Here is a 17,022-nt window from a genome sequence, read left to right as displayed (position 1 = left end):
TAAGAATTATTGAGGAAATAAGTAATTTTTTTCAAACAGTTAAAACAAAGATTTTGTTATTTTATGTGCATGTATGCACATCTGTATCTGCAAACACAAGCTGGTTTCTTGGCAGACATTCTAGATGACAGTCTTGTTAAGAGGCAAGTTACATAAATGTAGATTCCAAGTCTGTTATATCCTGTTTCACACAGGAAATGAACTTCTCAGATTAATATCTTCTGCAGTCTTCAAACAGAACGTTGTGTTCTCTGCAGTTAATGATTTCATTTACATTTGTGCACTGAGGCATGTAGGTGATTTTTGAAGAAGCTGTCTGCATTTAATTAGCAAATTGTCACCCTGGTAGTTAACATCTAAAATGTGCAATTGTAACATAGCAATCTATGATAAAAATGTATTTCTCTTCTTGTCTCCCTCAGGGTCAGAGGTCAATCTGAGCCACAGCAACATGTCTGAGTCCGTTAAGCCCAACCACGGCAGCCCTCAAGCTAAGGGGGATAAGACCAATGGCAGTGACTTCGGATATGTGGGCATTGATGCCATCCTGGAGCAGATGAGGAGGAAGGCCATGAAGCAGGGTTTCGAGTTTAACATCATGGTTGTTGGTGAGTGCAACAAGCACATCAATAGATTTAATAAAAACAATCCATCAGCTTTATTGTTCAGCTACAGTTTGCATATGCACAAAGTATACAGATATCTAAAAGTCAATGAAAGCAAAAAACACTTGGTAAGTTTAAATTGCTATATAGGCACACGTGTGTGTTGCTTCTGTTTTCCTGAACTTTATCATTTGAAAGGAGCATTTTAAAATTTTAAATGTAGTCTCTTCAGAAAGTTTTCAGTTCACTTCAGTTTTCCCGCACTCGTGTTATCTTTAGTTTGCTGATCCTAACCTTGTCTCCCATAAATTATCTTCCTTTACAATCAATTTACAAGGAGGGTTAGGGTTAGTTAATTTACATTCTTTGGAATCAATGCCAGATGTAGCGAGTGTGAAGGTCAAGATTTATGTTCTGCAAATAAGCAGGATCTATCTGTAACCAAGTCATTGTATGTGGCCCTCCAATGAGAACTAGTGCCTTCTTTGCCAGAAGATTGTGTGGGGGGAAAAAAGAGATTTTCAGTCATCAGGACGCAACATACAAAGTCCCAGCCTGCATAAATTGTATTATTCTAAAGGAGAACAGGTGGTCAGTTGCTTTACTGTATGAAAATCAGTGGTATGATGAGAAAATCAGTTTTAACTGCTAGCTTCTTAACCAACTTCACTTTCAGCTTGATTCCACAATCATCATAGATTTGGATGTACTCTATCCTAAAATCTAAACTAACACAGATGTAAACAAGCAAAATTGTTGCCAAATGTCTCATGTTTACAACATCTTTTTGGTCAGTACTGACTTCAGCAGAAAGAAAAGTCCCTATAATCATTAAAATGTTTTCAATTTAGGCTACAACAATACAAAACGTAGAACAAAGGAAGCAGCAAATGAAATTCTTTCTGAAGATAATCCCGAATAGGTAACAGTATACAGTACACAGTAACAGTACACATTTTCTCACTGTCAGCTTGTTATACAAAATGCTAATAGATTTTCTGACCTGCAAAACACCTGTTATAATTAGTATATTATATAACACGTTATTTTTCTCCCATCATCTAATTTCTCTTGTGATGCCATTAAAAGCAAAGAAAGCAATGTTGGTTTTTCTTCAGGTCTTATCTTAAGGCTCAGCCAGGATTGTTCCTTAACAAGTTTGTTGTAACAAACACACACATATTTGAGAGGATAAAAGGAGGCTGTCTGGCTGAGGAAGTAGCATGATGGGAGCGATTACTCTGACAAGGTGCACACACCCCTGAGGGAGCACTTACATCTCCTCAGAGGGCTCCAACACACCAATTAGGTGCCAACATGTATACACAGATCGAAACACATATCCACTCGGGCAGCTCTGTACTCTACACATGTGAGACATCTCACAACATGATAAACATTGATCCAGTTCATATAAACACATAAAACATGTTTCAATTTATAGCTTTTCCAGAAATGATGTTCATGTCTCAAGACGTAGCTTTAATGATGACGTTAAGACAGTGCAACGTGAAAATGTGTGTGAATATATTTAAAAAAAAATCTAGTAAAACAACACAAACGTTTATCTTTGTTGTAGCTGCACATTTTTTTTAATCAATGTTGCAGGCCAAGTGCACATTCCGCATAACACTGACATGTAGCCACTTGTAGTTCTCTAGCAACTCAAGAATAAATAAAACTTCTGTCATTTGAGGATACATAACAGAGGGGCTGTGTAATAGTACTAACAAGGAGACCTGTAGAAAATAATCCGACTTTAGAACAGATATGCACCACAATGATTTCAGTGGTGTGTTGTTGTTTTTTTTTTTTTGTTTGTTTGTTTGTTTGTTTGTTTTAATTGCTAGAATGGACTGACAGTACTTTAACAACATTACAAGTTCTTTGCTGGAATTATATTTTTCACTGTAATGCTGGTGTGAATTGCGTTATTCTCTTGTGATGCAATCAGATTGGCTATATTTAATTTTGCTCCAGGTGTGATTTCTCTCTAGGCTGTTGGTAACAAACAGTTAAAAGAAGGATGCTGCGATAACAGTGGTCAGAAATAGGAGAGATTTTTTTTTTTTTTTTTTAAATGAGCCACTTCAACAGAGTTGTCACTTTGGATTTGGACTGCTGGAGTGGACACAAAAGGTTAGAGCAACTGTGGTCATGGTCATGTCCCTTGTGGCCTCCTCTATGAGGTGCATTTGCCTAATTCCTGCCCACAGCCAGCTGACCTTTTCATTTGCAGTATGAAAAGAGGGTATCCAGGGTTGTGTGTGTGTCTGTGTGTGAAAATGTTAAAGTCTGGGTAAATGCATGACAAGAGTGTGATTGTGTGATAGAGAGAGAGAGTGGTGGAAAAAGCTGCGCTGCCCTGGGTGTCGCGCAGAGCCTGGCAGCTTGGCAACACGCCACAGCAGATACCCACAGGAGCAGTAAACGGAGGGCCAGTGAAAAATGGGGAGGGTAGAAGTGTGTTGTTCTATGTGATAACTGTTAAATGACAAAAGTCTGTTAATATGTCAAAAGAACACAAAAACTTTACTTTTTTTCTTTAACTTGTATGTTTCATTAGGTCACATGTATCTACTGTTGTTGCTTTTCTTGTTTTAATGGGTCTTGGTGCTTATACAGAATGTGATTGTTGAGATCAAAGCAAACAAGAAAATGCTACTAATGTGTATAGTTGCATTGTTGAGGTAAAAGTTGTTTATTAATGGAATTTCCTGTCACTCAATTAATGTGTTTCACTGGCTAGATCAGTGTCAAAGGCCAAAAGTTTCCGATTTCACACTCACAAACACATTGGGTGTACCAGACATGTTCACACAGTGACTCATGTATTAACTAATGAATCTCAAACATAATGTAACAACCATTATGGCGGTTATGCATTACGCTGTAATGTAGTGTTATCATAATGTGGATTTTTAATATCCACTTAACTAAACATTTATATTTTGCATAAGTGAAATATAAACTGTAATTATATCCAGTGTATGCCAAAAATAGCATATTTTGTTTTCTTCACTGCCCTTTGAAAGAGGTCAGTAGATACTGGTGGTTTGAGTGTAATGATGTATCTCCAAAATTAAAAGAAAAAAAGGTTTTCTCGTGTGTGTGTGCGCGTGTGCGCGCATGTGCGTGTGTGCGTGTGTGTGTGTGTGTGTTCTCTATACAATACATCTGTCCTCTCGACCTCCCCAGCTTGCTTTTCTGACCCTGCAGCTGTCCTGCTCTGGTCATACCCTACCATGAACTTGCACGTGCACACACAAACATGCATTCACCACACAACCCAACCATATGGAATAATGTCATGTGCGCACAAAAACCCTGAAAGAAACTTCTCTGTGTTTTCCTGTTTTCAGGGCAAAGCGGCCTGGGGAAGTCCACTCTGATGAACACCCTGTTCAAATCCAAGGTGAGCCGTAAATCGGTTCAGCCCAACCCAGAGGAGAGGATCCCCAAGACCATCGAGATCAAGTCCATCAGTCATGGTGGGCTAATACCTGCAGTGTTGTTAATAAGCAACATGTATCCATGAGATGTTGCTCTCTGCCTGAGTTTGTGTGTCTCTGTCCAAAATGAATACCGACAAAATAACTTTCCTTTGTTCAGATATTGAGGAGAAAGGGGTGAGGATGAAGCTGACAGTCATCGACACGCCGGGCTTTGGAGATCAGATCAACAATGAAAATTGGTGAGCTGAGGTCACTCAGTCTCATCACCTTGTTGTCCCTTCCTTCATATCACTTACATCATTACATCTTCAGTCCACATGTTTTTTTTTTTTGTTTTTTTTTTTTTTTGCCTAGAAGGTGTGATTCGCTACTAGTGGTTCTTTAGCAGAACACTGCGTTCTGAAAATCTGTATCAACATCTTCACATTCTTCACTGCTATACTTCTTCAGCTACTGCTATAGCTCAAATAATTGTTGGCAGTATATTTGTTGGTTACCTTCTCAAACATAAACTGTGTTTGTTTTTGTCAGCTGGCAGCCCATTATGAAGTTCATCAATGACCAGTATGAGGCCTACCTGCAGGAGGAGATCAATATTGACAGAAAGAAGAGGATCCCGGACTCCAGGGTGCATTGCTGCATATACTTCATACCTCCCACGGGCCACTGGTAAGATAATCCATCAAAGAAACGCACATTCTTGTGGCTAAATGCGCCAATTTTTGTTCTTTATCCCACCTGTTTCTCCCACAGCTGCAGAGATGAATCAGGCCTTCTGGGACTCTTTCCCCTCAACCTATTGTCTTTCCTCAGATCCTTAACTGTGTACTTCTCTAGCTCTTTTTTGTGTAATCTCTCTCTTCAGTGACCACATGTGGAACTCATTCTCTCTGCAGAGACACTAAAGTATCACTTGAAGAATCAGATTTCACAAAGCAAATGGATTCTGCTGTTCACAGTTGAGAAATAGAGAGACAGAGGAACAGCTACCAGGATGTAGATGGTTGCCTATCTTTAATGGGAGTAATGAATGTTGTTGAGTTGATTACAGGCAGTGTAACAGTTACAATAATGAGGATGTAATTGCACAAGATATGTCTATGGGAAGGAGTGTGGTAAACAAAGCAAAGCAGAGCAGACTGAAAAACAGCCATGTCTAGTTTTTTTTGCCAAAGCCACACATCTTTTGTCAAACAACCAGGTGGAGGTGGTTTACTTCACTCCCGTCCCTTTTGCTTCAGTTACACTTTAATAATGAGATGATGCAGACCACATTTCTTCTCCCCCTTTGTCAGCGATTACGGCTATTTACTCAGGTTGACTCTGTAATTTGTCCAATTCAGCAGCGATGAGTGGTGTGTCCCCTTGTGTGCTGAGGTACAAGAGGACATACTTGTCTGAGGCATCTTGGTAGGGGCACTGTGTTGCAAATAACTAGATAATAGTACAGGAAACACATGTGTGCAGCAACTGTGAACACGCACTCATTGCCTAACCATCTGACTGCATATCTCAGAGACAGCTCCTTGAACTGCTGCCTCATTTCAGTACACTGGTAACTCAACAGTTGTCCACTTAAACCTTCTGTTCATGAGTGGGAGATGAAATGTGTGTGGTACTGTGTGTCCTGCTATTTGACGGACCCCCTCATCATCTGTTCATGTCGCCACAGCTGCTGCTGCTGTGAATGTGTGTTTGGGCGTGGAAGAGTGTGTGCATGCGTTTGTGTGTCTGTTGATGTGAAGCAGTGCAGGTAGTGGACGCAAGTGGGCAATGGGCATGTAAGCACTTGTATGACTACACTCCTGTGGATGTCCTGGCTTTGTTTTGTACTTGTGGCTTACAGCGGTGCAGTTCAGCCAGTTCAACAGCACCCAAGCCACTCACCTCTTTCTTTTATTGTGAAAGAATACTACTTCATTCTCTCAGCTTCTATATCTTTAGATGTTGTCCCTTAACTTAACTGAAACATGAATATGTGAGGCAAGGTTTAAAAACAAAGATGCAAACATCTGTCAGGAAGTGGTGTCTTCCTTACAAGCAACCAGAGAATTGAGAACAAAGGGCCCATCTGTTGGAGCTACCGTTTCAATCTGGCATAGAGGAGTACACAGTGAGGTAAACAGGTTTGCATTTTGGCTTATGTTAAGATAGTGTTATATTAAGACTTAACATGCAGACATGGACCACATTTCATATTTTATTTTCCTTGGGGAGAAAATTTGTTTCAACTCAACAAAGAAAACAATAGCAGTTCAGTTTGTGATACACAGACTTTGTTCTGTTCTCCTACCATGGATTTTATCCTGGTTTATTACAAAACTCTAAAACCTTACTCTATTATTCTCCGTTAGCCTATTTTTAATTTTACGAAACCAATAACAGTTGAAGGTTTAAATTAGGGCCTGACATAATGCCAAGAACCTTTGGATCCCCCTGCTGTCATGTGACCACAGTCCAAGAACGACAGGCAGGAATATGATAACAGAATTCCTCTGGTGGCTCTTAAAAGTTCTATTGTTAGAGAAATGCTGCTTTGCTTTTTCCTTTGATTGTCTTGTTTGAAGCACCGCAAACTTCAGCTTGTATTTATCAAGGCTCTAGTGTCATTTGCATGTCAGCTATTTGCTTTCAAGTTGCCTCTGTGGTTTCAGATAGATGAACAGTGCTCATTGAAGCAGAACATAGGCTATAACTCACATTTTCAATAATGGCAGAGTCAGCTGCACTATTTTCCCTCTGGGTAGTTTTATTGCTACCCCATTTAACATGTCTTCCTGAGGATCTGGTTTCTGATCTATAACTAAAATGGAGAGAAGAAACTGTGGTAGGTTGTTTACTCCACTTATTATTTGACCACAGAGGTTATTGTTGCTTAATTTATATGAACATGAATTCTGTTTTCAAACCACTTAGATAGGATGATTTGTGCGTGGATGTAAGCGCATAAGATGTGCATCTGTGCATGTGTGTGTAGATGCATATTTATTTTCCATGCAACATATGTTTGTGTGCAAAGGACACGTGCACACATTAAAGTGTGCACGTATGCTCAGCCATGCATATGACAGCACACATGCATGCATTATGAATGCGTTACTGTAATTTATATGAGCTAAATGATCACAGAAGAGTGTTCTTCATCCTGTGCTCGCTTTGTTTCTTTCAATTCCTTGCTGTCCTCCCTCTCTGCATGTATTTGAAACATGCCTGTTGCATGTCAGCAGGAAAAAAAAAAGGATGAAATGCTCTATATTTTGGGTTGAATGCATCACTTACTGTGTCATTATCTATACGCACTATATCACAGTTTCTCATGTCTTCCGCTCTCTCAGTTTCTCTCTCCATCCATGTAGCACACGCTCCCTTGTGTTTCACCCCACGTTACTGGTGACATGCCTGTCAGTCACTCAGCACGGGCAGCCAAGCTTTTCTTCCAGCAGCCCTCGGGTCTTTGATCCAGGCTGGCCTGTCTTGGTTGGGGCTAATTGGAGGACAGAGCAGGCAGCACGAGGGGAGTCTGTCTGGAGGAGCAACTAGAGGCCTTTTTGAAAATGAACAAGCAAGCGTGGAGGGCAGAGAGAAAAGGGCAGACGTGGAGTATAACAGTGTACACTGAGACATGCTCAGTGCTAATTATTGCTTTGCCAGTGAAAAGCATAAAGCTGTTCCAGAGGAAAAGTAAAAACCTTGCTTGAAAACAATGTGGTGAGAAAAGCACGTGGATAATGTGCTTGCTTGTTTACAGGTTTTGGAAATCACACCAAAGGGAGTGTAACAGGAAAATGTTTCAGTGAGAATGGGGCAGAAGGAGGGGTCAGGAAACCACGCAGGACTGAATGTTTCAGTGGACCATGATTGCCCCCTAGTGGCAGCTCACGTCCCTTGTGCTCAAGCCTTTCTTTTAAAAAAGGACATATCAGCACTTTTCCATCAACACTTGATCTAAAATCTTGCATTTCTTTAATTCTGGATTCAAAGGAGCTCTTCCAAAAAAAAAAACAAAACAGAAAAAACATGTTTACATATTAGTGTTAGTTGAAATGCTTTCCATTTTTTGAAAGAGCAGTTCCTCCTACACTGCGCTCAAAGAAAAATTTACATTCATACTAAAACTTGAAGTTGCACTCGTGTTGTTTCTTTTTTTCCGACAGTCTCAGACCTTTGGATGTGGAGTTCATGAGGCGTCTCAGTAAGGTGGTCAACATCGTCCCCGTCATCGCCAAGGCCGACACACTGACCCTGGAGGAGAGGGACTACTTTAAACAGACGGTGAGAAGTGCCAGGCAGCACAAATAAAAGCCATCTGGATAAACCCACACTGTAGCAGTGTTGGGGAGTCCTGTAGCATCGCACAAATGCAACAAAACCTGCTCAGTCACGCTCAGCTCAGAAGGCAGCCTTTAAAAAGTATTTTTTTCGTCATTTATTTACTGAGAGGCTTTCCACATCCTTGGTACGTTGGTAAAAGGGGAACCTCTGACCAGTCGCCAACCGAGTAGGCAAGCCCATCATTACCAGTGAAATACTGAGTGAGCACACAATTCTGCTGGGCTCAGAGAGGTCTACACTGTGTAGTACATGGAAAAACATGACCTCTGAAAAATCAGCACCAGATTTAGAGGAATATCTTTGCAGTAAACTATGCTCATCTGTTCATCGTTCAGTTGTTCCACAGCACTGGTCCAGACTGATGTCACTCCTCAAATTTTTCCTGAATAGGCTCGAAATTTTATTGACACATTCATGACTTCCATGAGGTTGATGGTTTTTATTAAACTATTGGAGAGCTATGCCATTGGAGATATCAATTATGCCCCGGAGATGAATAACTTTGTTGATCCAGTTTTTTCCTCTGGTGTCACCAGCAAGTTCCAAGATTTGACTTGCTCTGGGACTTTGTTGAGTAAATCTAGTGACAGTCCAATCATCCGCTTGCACGCCAATAAGCTGAACTGATTAAGCTACGTATTAGCTAGTTTACACTGACATAGAGAGTGCATATTAGCATGATGATGCTAGCTCTATCCATTCATTAGGTCCAAGCACCACTGTGCCTAAAAATACTCTGAGAGCAGCTACAATAGCATGACTGTAGACTGGTGAAATGCAGAAAGTTACAGGCCACAAAGACAGCAAATGTATGAAAACGAAACAGCGGAAAACTTTGCAGGCTTTCATTTAACAGACATTTTAGCAGCACCGCCTGTCACGCTCTCATTATTTTGGCTCCTCCTTCATATATTTACATAGTCACGTTCACAGAAAACTGATGAGAGACTTCTTAGGTTGATAATCCTCTGTTGTTACCTCATAGTTCATTATCATGCTGCCACAGATTTTTGCTCCACCTGGCTGGAGTCTTAAACTGTCCCTGCTGTGTCTCCTCCTCGCTGTGTTTCTGTTGGATAATTCTCAGTTCACAGGAGGCAGACGGCCACCTGCCCTCTTCCATAATTTCCTTTATCTCTTCGTCCCTTGTTCCAAGAATACAGACTTCCCTAACGGCTCTATTCATTTTAGAAAGGTGGATGCACAATGGGCGTCGGCTACAATTTTCCTTCTTACACCAGGCAACAAGGCCATAGCTGCGATTGGGCCAGGCCTGGCAGTGAAAGGAAGCCACAGGGCTGGTAGCTGAAATGCTTTGGTTTGCTGCACATGCTCTATATGACCTTGAGAATTATCGACTAAAAGTCTCTTGTGCCACATGTTTTTGCCTTCATTTCCCCTGCAGAAATTTGACATGTAAACAGAACAGGAGGGTTCCCTTTGCATTGAATGCTCGACATCAGAGTGCCCAGCTGTGTGTGGCCGGTTACATTCCTCGAACCAACTGTTGATGTGGCTCTTCTGCAGAATTTTTACTTGGCTTGCATCCTATAATATAACTCGGAGAAAGCTTCCAAGGATAAACAATGAAATATTTGATCAAGACCCAAGTGGAAATTGCCAGAGTAGTCATTGTGGGAATAAGAGTCACTCATTAAAAACACATTTCTTCCAGAAGCTCGTCTGTCTATTTTTCTGTGTTTATGCCTGCGGTTGAGTCATTATATAGACATACAGAGAATTGGTGTAGCTATGTTATAAGCCGTACCTCTGGTGTGATAGTTGTCTTTTCAAAAAGCAGCAAACCTTCTTGTTAACTCTTCCATGTCAGGGATATTAGGGATCAACTTGTGTCAACACCAGGAAGTATAACATAGCCACATGTTTGTTTAAGCTTTTTACTGAATCAGAGCAGCTTTATTTAGGTCTCGGGCCAAAACATAAAATACCTGTGTGTAAAGAGTTCTCATTCCAAGCTTCAAATGTGCTTGCATGTTATGGCAAATGATAAATTTGCAGGTAGCTGCAGGGTGAATGCTAGGATGGGAGATGATGGATGATTTAAGTCTCTGTCTCAGCTCATTATGGAAATCTTTCTGTAACGACAATCTAGCAAGTCTTTAATGATTTTTTTTTTTTAACAGTGGTAAAGTATATTATACATGAGAAAACTTTCTACTTCTGTAATGTGTGTTCGACTAAATGTCTCTGCTTGTTACTGTTTCTGGGTTTGTGCAGATCCGAGAAGAGCTGCGAGCCAATGGGATCGACGTGTACCCTCAGAAAGAGTTTGACGAGGATGCGGAAGACAGGATGATCAATGACAAAATCAGGGTAGGTTCTCAGTATCTGATTCAGTCTGTTCACAGAAACAGTGCAAAACAGTGTTCAAACATAACCCTCTGTGTGTGTGTTTTTGCCTCCTAATTTTTCTAGCAGTGATAGTCACAAGTCATTTCTGTCAATTCAGTTCTGGTAAAGGGTAACCAATCAGCCACGACAAATCACTGATGAGGGGTGTGTTATGCTCAACAGGAGATGATCCCCTTTGCTGTGGTGGGCAGTGACCAGGAGTACCAGGTGAACGGGAAGAGGATTCTGGGGAGGAAAACAAAGTGGGGGACCATAGAAGGTAATGAGGAAACATTGTAAGACACACACAGACGCACAACAATGCACAGTGCAATGCATCAGTCGATCAAAAATAAGTCACTGGACAGAATCGTGTGTTTCCTGACATAAAGCTTAAATCCATTATTATGTGCATATATTATATATTGGCCAATAATATAATACAACATTCATCTAAATGGTGGAGTTTGATCAAACACAAAAAACTGCTTATTTTCCCCACACAACTGGGTAACATCCTGTGAAGCCAATTTAGCAATCTGTCTGCTGGATTTAGCAGCTCGTCAAAAGACCCAGGCAACTTGTTTTTCAAAAAGCACCAAGCAACAAATGCTGCTACTTTCGCAAATTTATTTGGCCTTTTTAGCAACTTTGGAAAAGTGACTCAAATGCTGAAAGGCACAAATTTTCCCCCTAAATAACGAAAAAAAAAAAAAAAAAATTCTCTGGCACACACTCACTCACTACACAGTCTGTCTTCCTTGCTGCAGGTAAGGTACATTGTGAGTGACACGAGCTGGGCAATAACTCACTCAGTTGTTTTAAAAATGTGTGTGTAATTGTGTTTACATTACCTTTACAAATAAAAACGTGATAATAAAATTTTAAATTTAGACAATTTTCAAATTGGATTTTTTGCCAAGATGGCCACTCAGTTTGAGAAACGTCACTGTGGATTCTACATCACGCTGGAGTTTACATTAATGCAGTAATGGCATCCTCACGCAATGACATTGAAATGTCATTTTGCAACTTTTAGCAACAAATTTCCCCTGATAATGTGTTTGCATCACTGGCCGCAGCTGTTAGAATAGAATGTTATGGTATAATGATCAAATTCACACAGTGAACTGGGACCAATGGCATCACAAATAATATGACAGGTTCATAATGTTGGTTTGTTTTGAACAGTTCAGAGCTGCAGCTTGAAGATCTGGCCAGCTGGTTTAGCCGTCTGTTGTTTGACTTCCAGGCGTTTGTTTACACATGTCTCTCTGAGCCTGTAACTAGGGAAATGTAACAGACAGGAGGAAGAGATTTACAGGGATGTTCTGCGTCTGTGGGGATAACAGGCAGAAACATGAAATACACACACTCGTCTTCATGCACGTACACACACTCACACAAGCAGTACCTTTGATACAGTCCACATTTGCTGGCTTGCACTGCAAGTTGTGTGTGTGTGTGTGCGCGCGTGTGTGTGTGACAGGCAGAAGTTGATTGAGTGTGTGTGTGTGTGTGCGCGCGCGTGTGTGACAGGCAGAAGTTGATTGAGTGTGTGTGTGAGGGAGAGTGAGAGAACATCTGTCTGGACAGGGAGAGAGAGTGTGATTAGAGGCCAAGGAGAGAGCTGAAGGAGGCCTGGATGAGGGCTAACACTGTTAAACAAACACTCTCTGCTTCCCAGGACGCTCTTCAGCCACTGCACACTGAGCTGCAGTTCATTGGCTGTGCTGTGTGCATTGTAAAATATGCATAATTTACCAAAAAAATGACACCTGCTGGTCCGTTGGATTTGTCTCTTTTGATTGATAACTGCAGAAACGAATCAATCTTTAATTAACATATTAAATGCTCGCTACACATCTGAAGGCCACCATGTTGAAAATACTACATATTAAAATATCAATATTGTAAATATATTTCAACATTTTTGCTTCAATTCAGGTGCATTCACTGTTTAATTTAAGCAACATGGGGGAACAAAACTAGATAGTGAAGTATTACTGTTCCAGCAAGCATTATGAAATAAACTCAAAAGAGCTGCAAGACAAGAGCAGGAAAGTACACAGGCTGCAGGACAAATGGCATCTTATCCGGCTAAAAGAACAGTGACTCCACTCCGGCAGAACGGCACAGCACTAACATCGTAAATTAGGCCTCAGAGGAGAAGCGAAAAGTTTCAAAATGTTTGTTTTCAGAGGGTTGAGGGTATAATTTGGGATGGAGACATACTGGACATAATGTATATATTGCACCGCATATAGGGACTTCACGCTTCACCAGCAGTAGAAAGAAGAGATACCAGCAGTGCAGCTCGTTACAAGTTAGTCATGTGCTCCCTCAACGCTACTAATCAGCACTCACAGACCCGGCAGTTATTCCACTCTCCTCGTTTCAAAGAGAATTTAATTTCCTGCCCCTGGATTTCAAAGCTTTACATAAATAGCACCCTCCTTCTTTTCATTTACGCTCTTGACATAATCTATAATTCAAACATGTGTTCGCCCTACTGGAGGCACCGGCAGCTTGTCACAGGGAGTTTGTTAAAACGTCTCACTTAAACTCCCGCCATATTGAGGGGAGCCGAGATCTATTGAATTACTTGAAAGTGGAAGAGTGTGTTATCTTGGCTTAACCACGCTGCTGGAGATGTCCCTTTAGAGGATGCCCTTCATATGACTTGTGAGCAACACTGCCATCTTGTGGTAGGTTAAACAATGGTAACCAGAACGGCATAGAACGGGCTTTTGACTCTCTTTTCACTTGTCAGTATTATTTCCACTAATATCTTGGTCTTTCTCTTCCGTCTTTCTTTACAGTGGAGAACATTGCACACTGTGAGTTTGCCTACCTGCGAGACCTCCTCATCAGGTGAATTTTCTTGTTATTTATTTTATTCATTTTTCCTCATAAAGAGACTTGTATAAAACCCTGTTGAGAACTGAACCTCCCACTAGATCAGAAACCACTCACTTTATCTTGTTATGTAGGTGAAATGAATTGGAGACAGCAGTCTCTGAAGCTTCACTTCCCCATTTGAAATCAATACAAATTAAAGTCTTCTAGATGGATTGTATTTCCTTTCTACACAGTCTTGCAAGCATTCACTCTCAAGTTTTCTATCGAATTTTACCATTTAAGTAGATTATTATTACCCGCTGTGGGAATATCACTCACTGGTATTTTCTTTCTTCCAGGACACACATGCAGAACATAAAGGACATCACAGGCAGCATCCATTATGAGACGTATCGCGTCCGCAGGCTAAATGAATCCAATGGCCATTTCACCCCTCATCCATCTGACCATCCTGCTGAGCTGAAAACCAACGGTCAGCACGAGGAGCAGCCCAACGCCCTGCAGGCCAACGGAGTGGCTGCCCAGCACGAAGCCTTGTCGCATGAGATGTAGAGAGATCCCTGCAGTCTAAAATTATCATATCAGGACACAGTCAGGCACAAAACATACACTCACACATGTGCTCTGTTTACATGAAAATGCCCATATGCACACAAGCGTCATGCTGTGATGATGAGTTTTATTCCAGAGAAGGACTACCTGACCACAGCTTTTAATTTATCAGGCGGTTACAAGACAGAGGACTTCCAAAATGTTCAGTTTTCTCCCTCTCTGTGACAGAAGAAGGCAAAATTCAAAATGAAATGCAACATATTGGATGATACTAGATTAGCTAGAAACTAGAATTAACAGTGCCGCTGGCCTGGTGTGCTTTTGTTGTGGTGTATAGTTTTGTGTATACTCGGGTCAAGTAGGGATATTTACATTAGGAGGATAGCGTTATGGAGGAAATAATGATATTGATGACACCTCTGCACTGCAAAGTAAAACAAGACAGCAATAGCAGTGTGGGGCAGCTTTTGGAAAAAAAAAATGTCCTCTGGTCTTTTTTCCATTGTGTTATGATGTTTTAAAACCCTTTTTTTGCCAAACCCGCCTGTCTGTTTCTATATAATGCCAATGTGGTGTAATGCAGTCATATGTTGCGTTTTATATCGCACATTTATTATACTATTTTTATTGCTGTTGTTCACGTTCTAATGTTATTGCTGGAGTTGTGGAGGAATTTGTGTAACTGTTATCCCATGCAGATGTTTTGGTTTTTTTTTTTCAAATTGCCAACCAAATAAAAGTCAATTTTTCTGTTCTAAAGAGAAGTTCATACAGTAGATAGAGTTGATTTATGATTAAGTATTTATGTGTAGGTTTAGTGTAATCAGCATAACTCAACTTTCATTCCAGCTGTTGGCTTCCAGAGGTTTGCTGCAGGTCTTAAACAGTGATGCCCTTTTAGGTTTAGACAGTGTTGTTTTCTGTTACCTGCACTCATAGAGCATGTCGTGCCCCGTTGGTTAGAGGCTCCACTGTACTTTTTGTCCAAGGATTTAGCCTGCAAATAAAGCAGACTGAGTTTTTCAATGATTATAGTTACAGCTGGTCATCCTGCCAATAGATAAGAGTGACAGAAATATTTTACAAACTTAAAGCAGAGGAAGATATTTTACTACTCACTGTGAGGAAAAACAAGTTTCATATGTTTAATAACAAACTTAATAATGAGGAGCTCAAGGGAGGTTTTATGGGGGCTAAATCTAAATGTATAACAGTCTTGTAATTTCCTAACAAACCTACTCAACTATGTGTGTTTTGCCCCTTTAAAGTTAAAGTGAAATAATTTTTCATGCATGCAATGAGAAGATCTTGAAAGTTATTCGGTTACACTTTGTTTACTGTTGTATAGTTCTTGTGTAATTTGTTATGCTATTATAGATCAAGGTTTTATCTTTGATATGCTATCTCAAAGAATAAAGATTGATATTTTTATTGTTTTAAGTTGATTGTCTTGATTGCAAAAGCTCCATTTTCTGTGAAGGTTCAAGCTCAAACTAATTACAGGGACTTGGTGTTAAACCCATAAAACCTTGTAAAATTTTACCAAGGCAGGAATGACAGCATTATTTAATTAGTTCAAAACACTTTCTTAGGAACATGTTTTCAAATATCCCTGCGATAATCTTTTAGGCTTTGCTTGATACGTGGTTAATGGAGTCAAATCTCTCGTCAACATCTAATCATTTGAAACAATCATCTGAAGCTTTGAATTATCTCTTTAATCAAGGAATAGACCACCAAACATTTAACGTGGTAAATTTCATCTCAAAGGGATCACACTCAAAGTCTTTAAGTCACTTTGAAATTGAAAAGCGTAGCTCATCTGCCTCACACTTAGATAAAATAACATTAACAACATAATTGTTTGGAATGATATTAGATTTTGTAGTTGTTGAAAATCTGTGAAGTAGCCGAATATGTAACCAATGTTAAACTTACAGCCAATTTTCTGTCACATTTAATATATTTGAATAAAGAATTAAACATTGTAAATTCTTTTGGTTAGATTTTTGATAGGTTGAAGAAAATATCACTGGACATTATGTCTGTTATTTTATCATATATATATATATATATATATATATATATATATATATATATATATATATATATATATATATATATTTGGCCGACCTAGTCACCAATATGCTCATTGGTGATGTTATTGCAGATCCTCAACTGTGATGTAAAGAAACTTACACAAGTGCAGTTCATAATAGTTTGCAGAGATAGAACAGTGTTCGCCACATTCACATGTCCAACCCCACTGAGATGTGAATTTGCAGCTTTCGCAGTAGCATCATGCCATGCTCACACAGCACTGCTTAGATATAGGCCTCTCATTTACACCTCCTGTCACACTCTTTCTCAACTGCCCCGCTGATCGTAATGTGTTGACAGTTTTGTTCACCGAAGGTCACTGTCACCCTTTCACACATTGTAACTCCTGCTGCGGCTTTTCCTGCCATCTCTGTGTTGGATTCATTGGTTGGAAACCCTTCTGTTGCCGAGGACGACAGAGCCACGGTGACAAATGAGAAATATGAAGGTGAGAGACAATGAAAGTTGCAGAGAATCACTATCTGTTGAACACTCACCTACTGCTGACACCTCTATCTAAACAGTTTCCCAGACTGCCATCATGTAGCATGAAGGTGAGTGGAAATGACATCTCTGACACTACAGTGACAGCACTGGGCCCACTGACTGGCAAGGTACTAGACCATTTTGGTGCTGCATGCTAACTGACATCTGTTCTTTCAAAATGATATGGCATATTTTTTCCCATGCAACGATTCAGTCAATGGAAATTCACGCAATAGTGCCATGAATTGGACAGGTGAAGGTGCTAAGCTAATGGTGGC

The 17,022-nt window shown here is 40.2% G+C and overlaps 1 protein-coding gene across 8 annotated transcripts in view; it reads left to right on the top strand.

The window, feature by feature from the left end:
• septin9b (septin 9b) overlaps nucleotides 1–15,592 on the top strand; it is a 65,553-nt gene extending 49,961 nt beyond the window's left edge. For 7 of the 8 annotated variants that reach the window (XM_029504527.1, XM_029504440.1, XM_029504352.1 and 4 more), the window contains 9 exons: nucleotides 423–608; nucleotides 3,968–4,096; nucleotides 4,218–4,299; nucleotides 4,592–4,729; nucleotides 8,215–8,332; nucleotides 10,631–10,726; nucleotides 10,928–11,024; nucleotides 13,567–13,618; nucleotides 13,945–15,592. In XM_029504527.1, the coding sequence (XP_029360387.1) occupies nucleotides 423–608; nucleotides 3,968–4,096; nucleotides 4,218–4,299; nucleotides 4,592–4,729; nucleotides 8,215–8,332; nucleotides 10,631–10,726; nucleotides 10,928–11,024; nucleotides 13,567–13,618; nucleotides 13,945–14,158 (1,112 nt within the window). In that variant the 3' untranslated portion in view covers nucleotides 14,159–15,592. Of the gene's footprint in view, nucleotides 1–235; nucleotides 293–422; nucleotides 609–3,967; nucleotides 4,097–4,217; nucleotides 4,300–4,591; nucleotides 4,730–8,214; nucleotides 8,333–10,630; nucleotides 10,727–10,927; nucleotides 11,025–13,566; nucleotides 13,619–13,944 lie in introns of those variants that run through there. The other variant, XM_029504934.1, reaches the window with a different exon arrangement.
• The last annotated feature ends 1,430 nt before the right edge of the window (nucleotides 15,593–17,022 follow it).

Source organism: Echeneis naucrates, chromosome 1, assembly GCF_900963305.1.
Source record: "Echeneis naucrates chromosome 1, fEcheNa1.1, whole genome shotgun sequence".
NCBI classification, from domain to species: Eukaryota; Metazoa; Chordata; class Actinopteri; order Carangiformes; family Echeneidae; genus Echeneis; species Echeneis naucrates.
The sequence above is the reverse complement of the archived record's forward strand: the minus strand, read 5'-3'. Positions and strand labels throughout refer to the sequence as shown.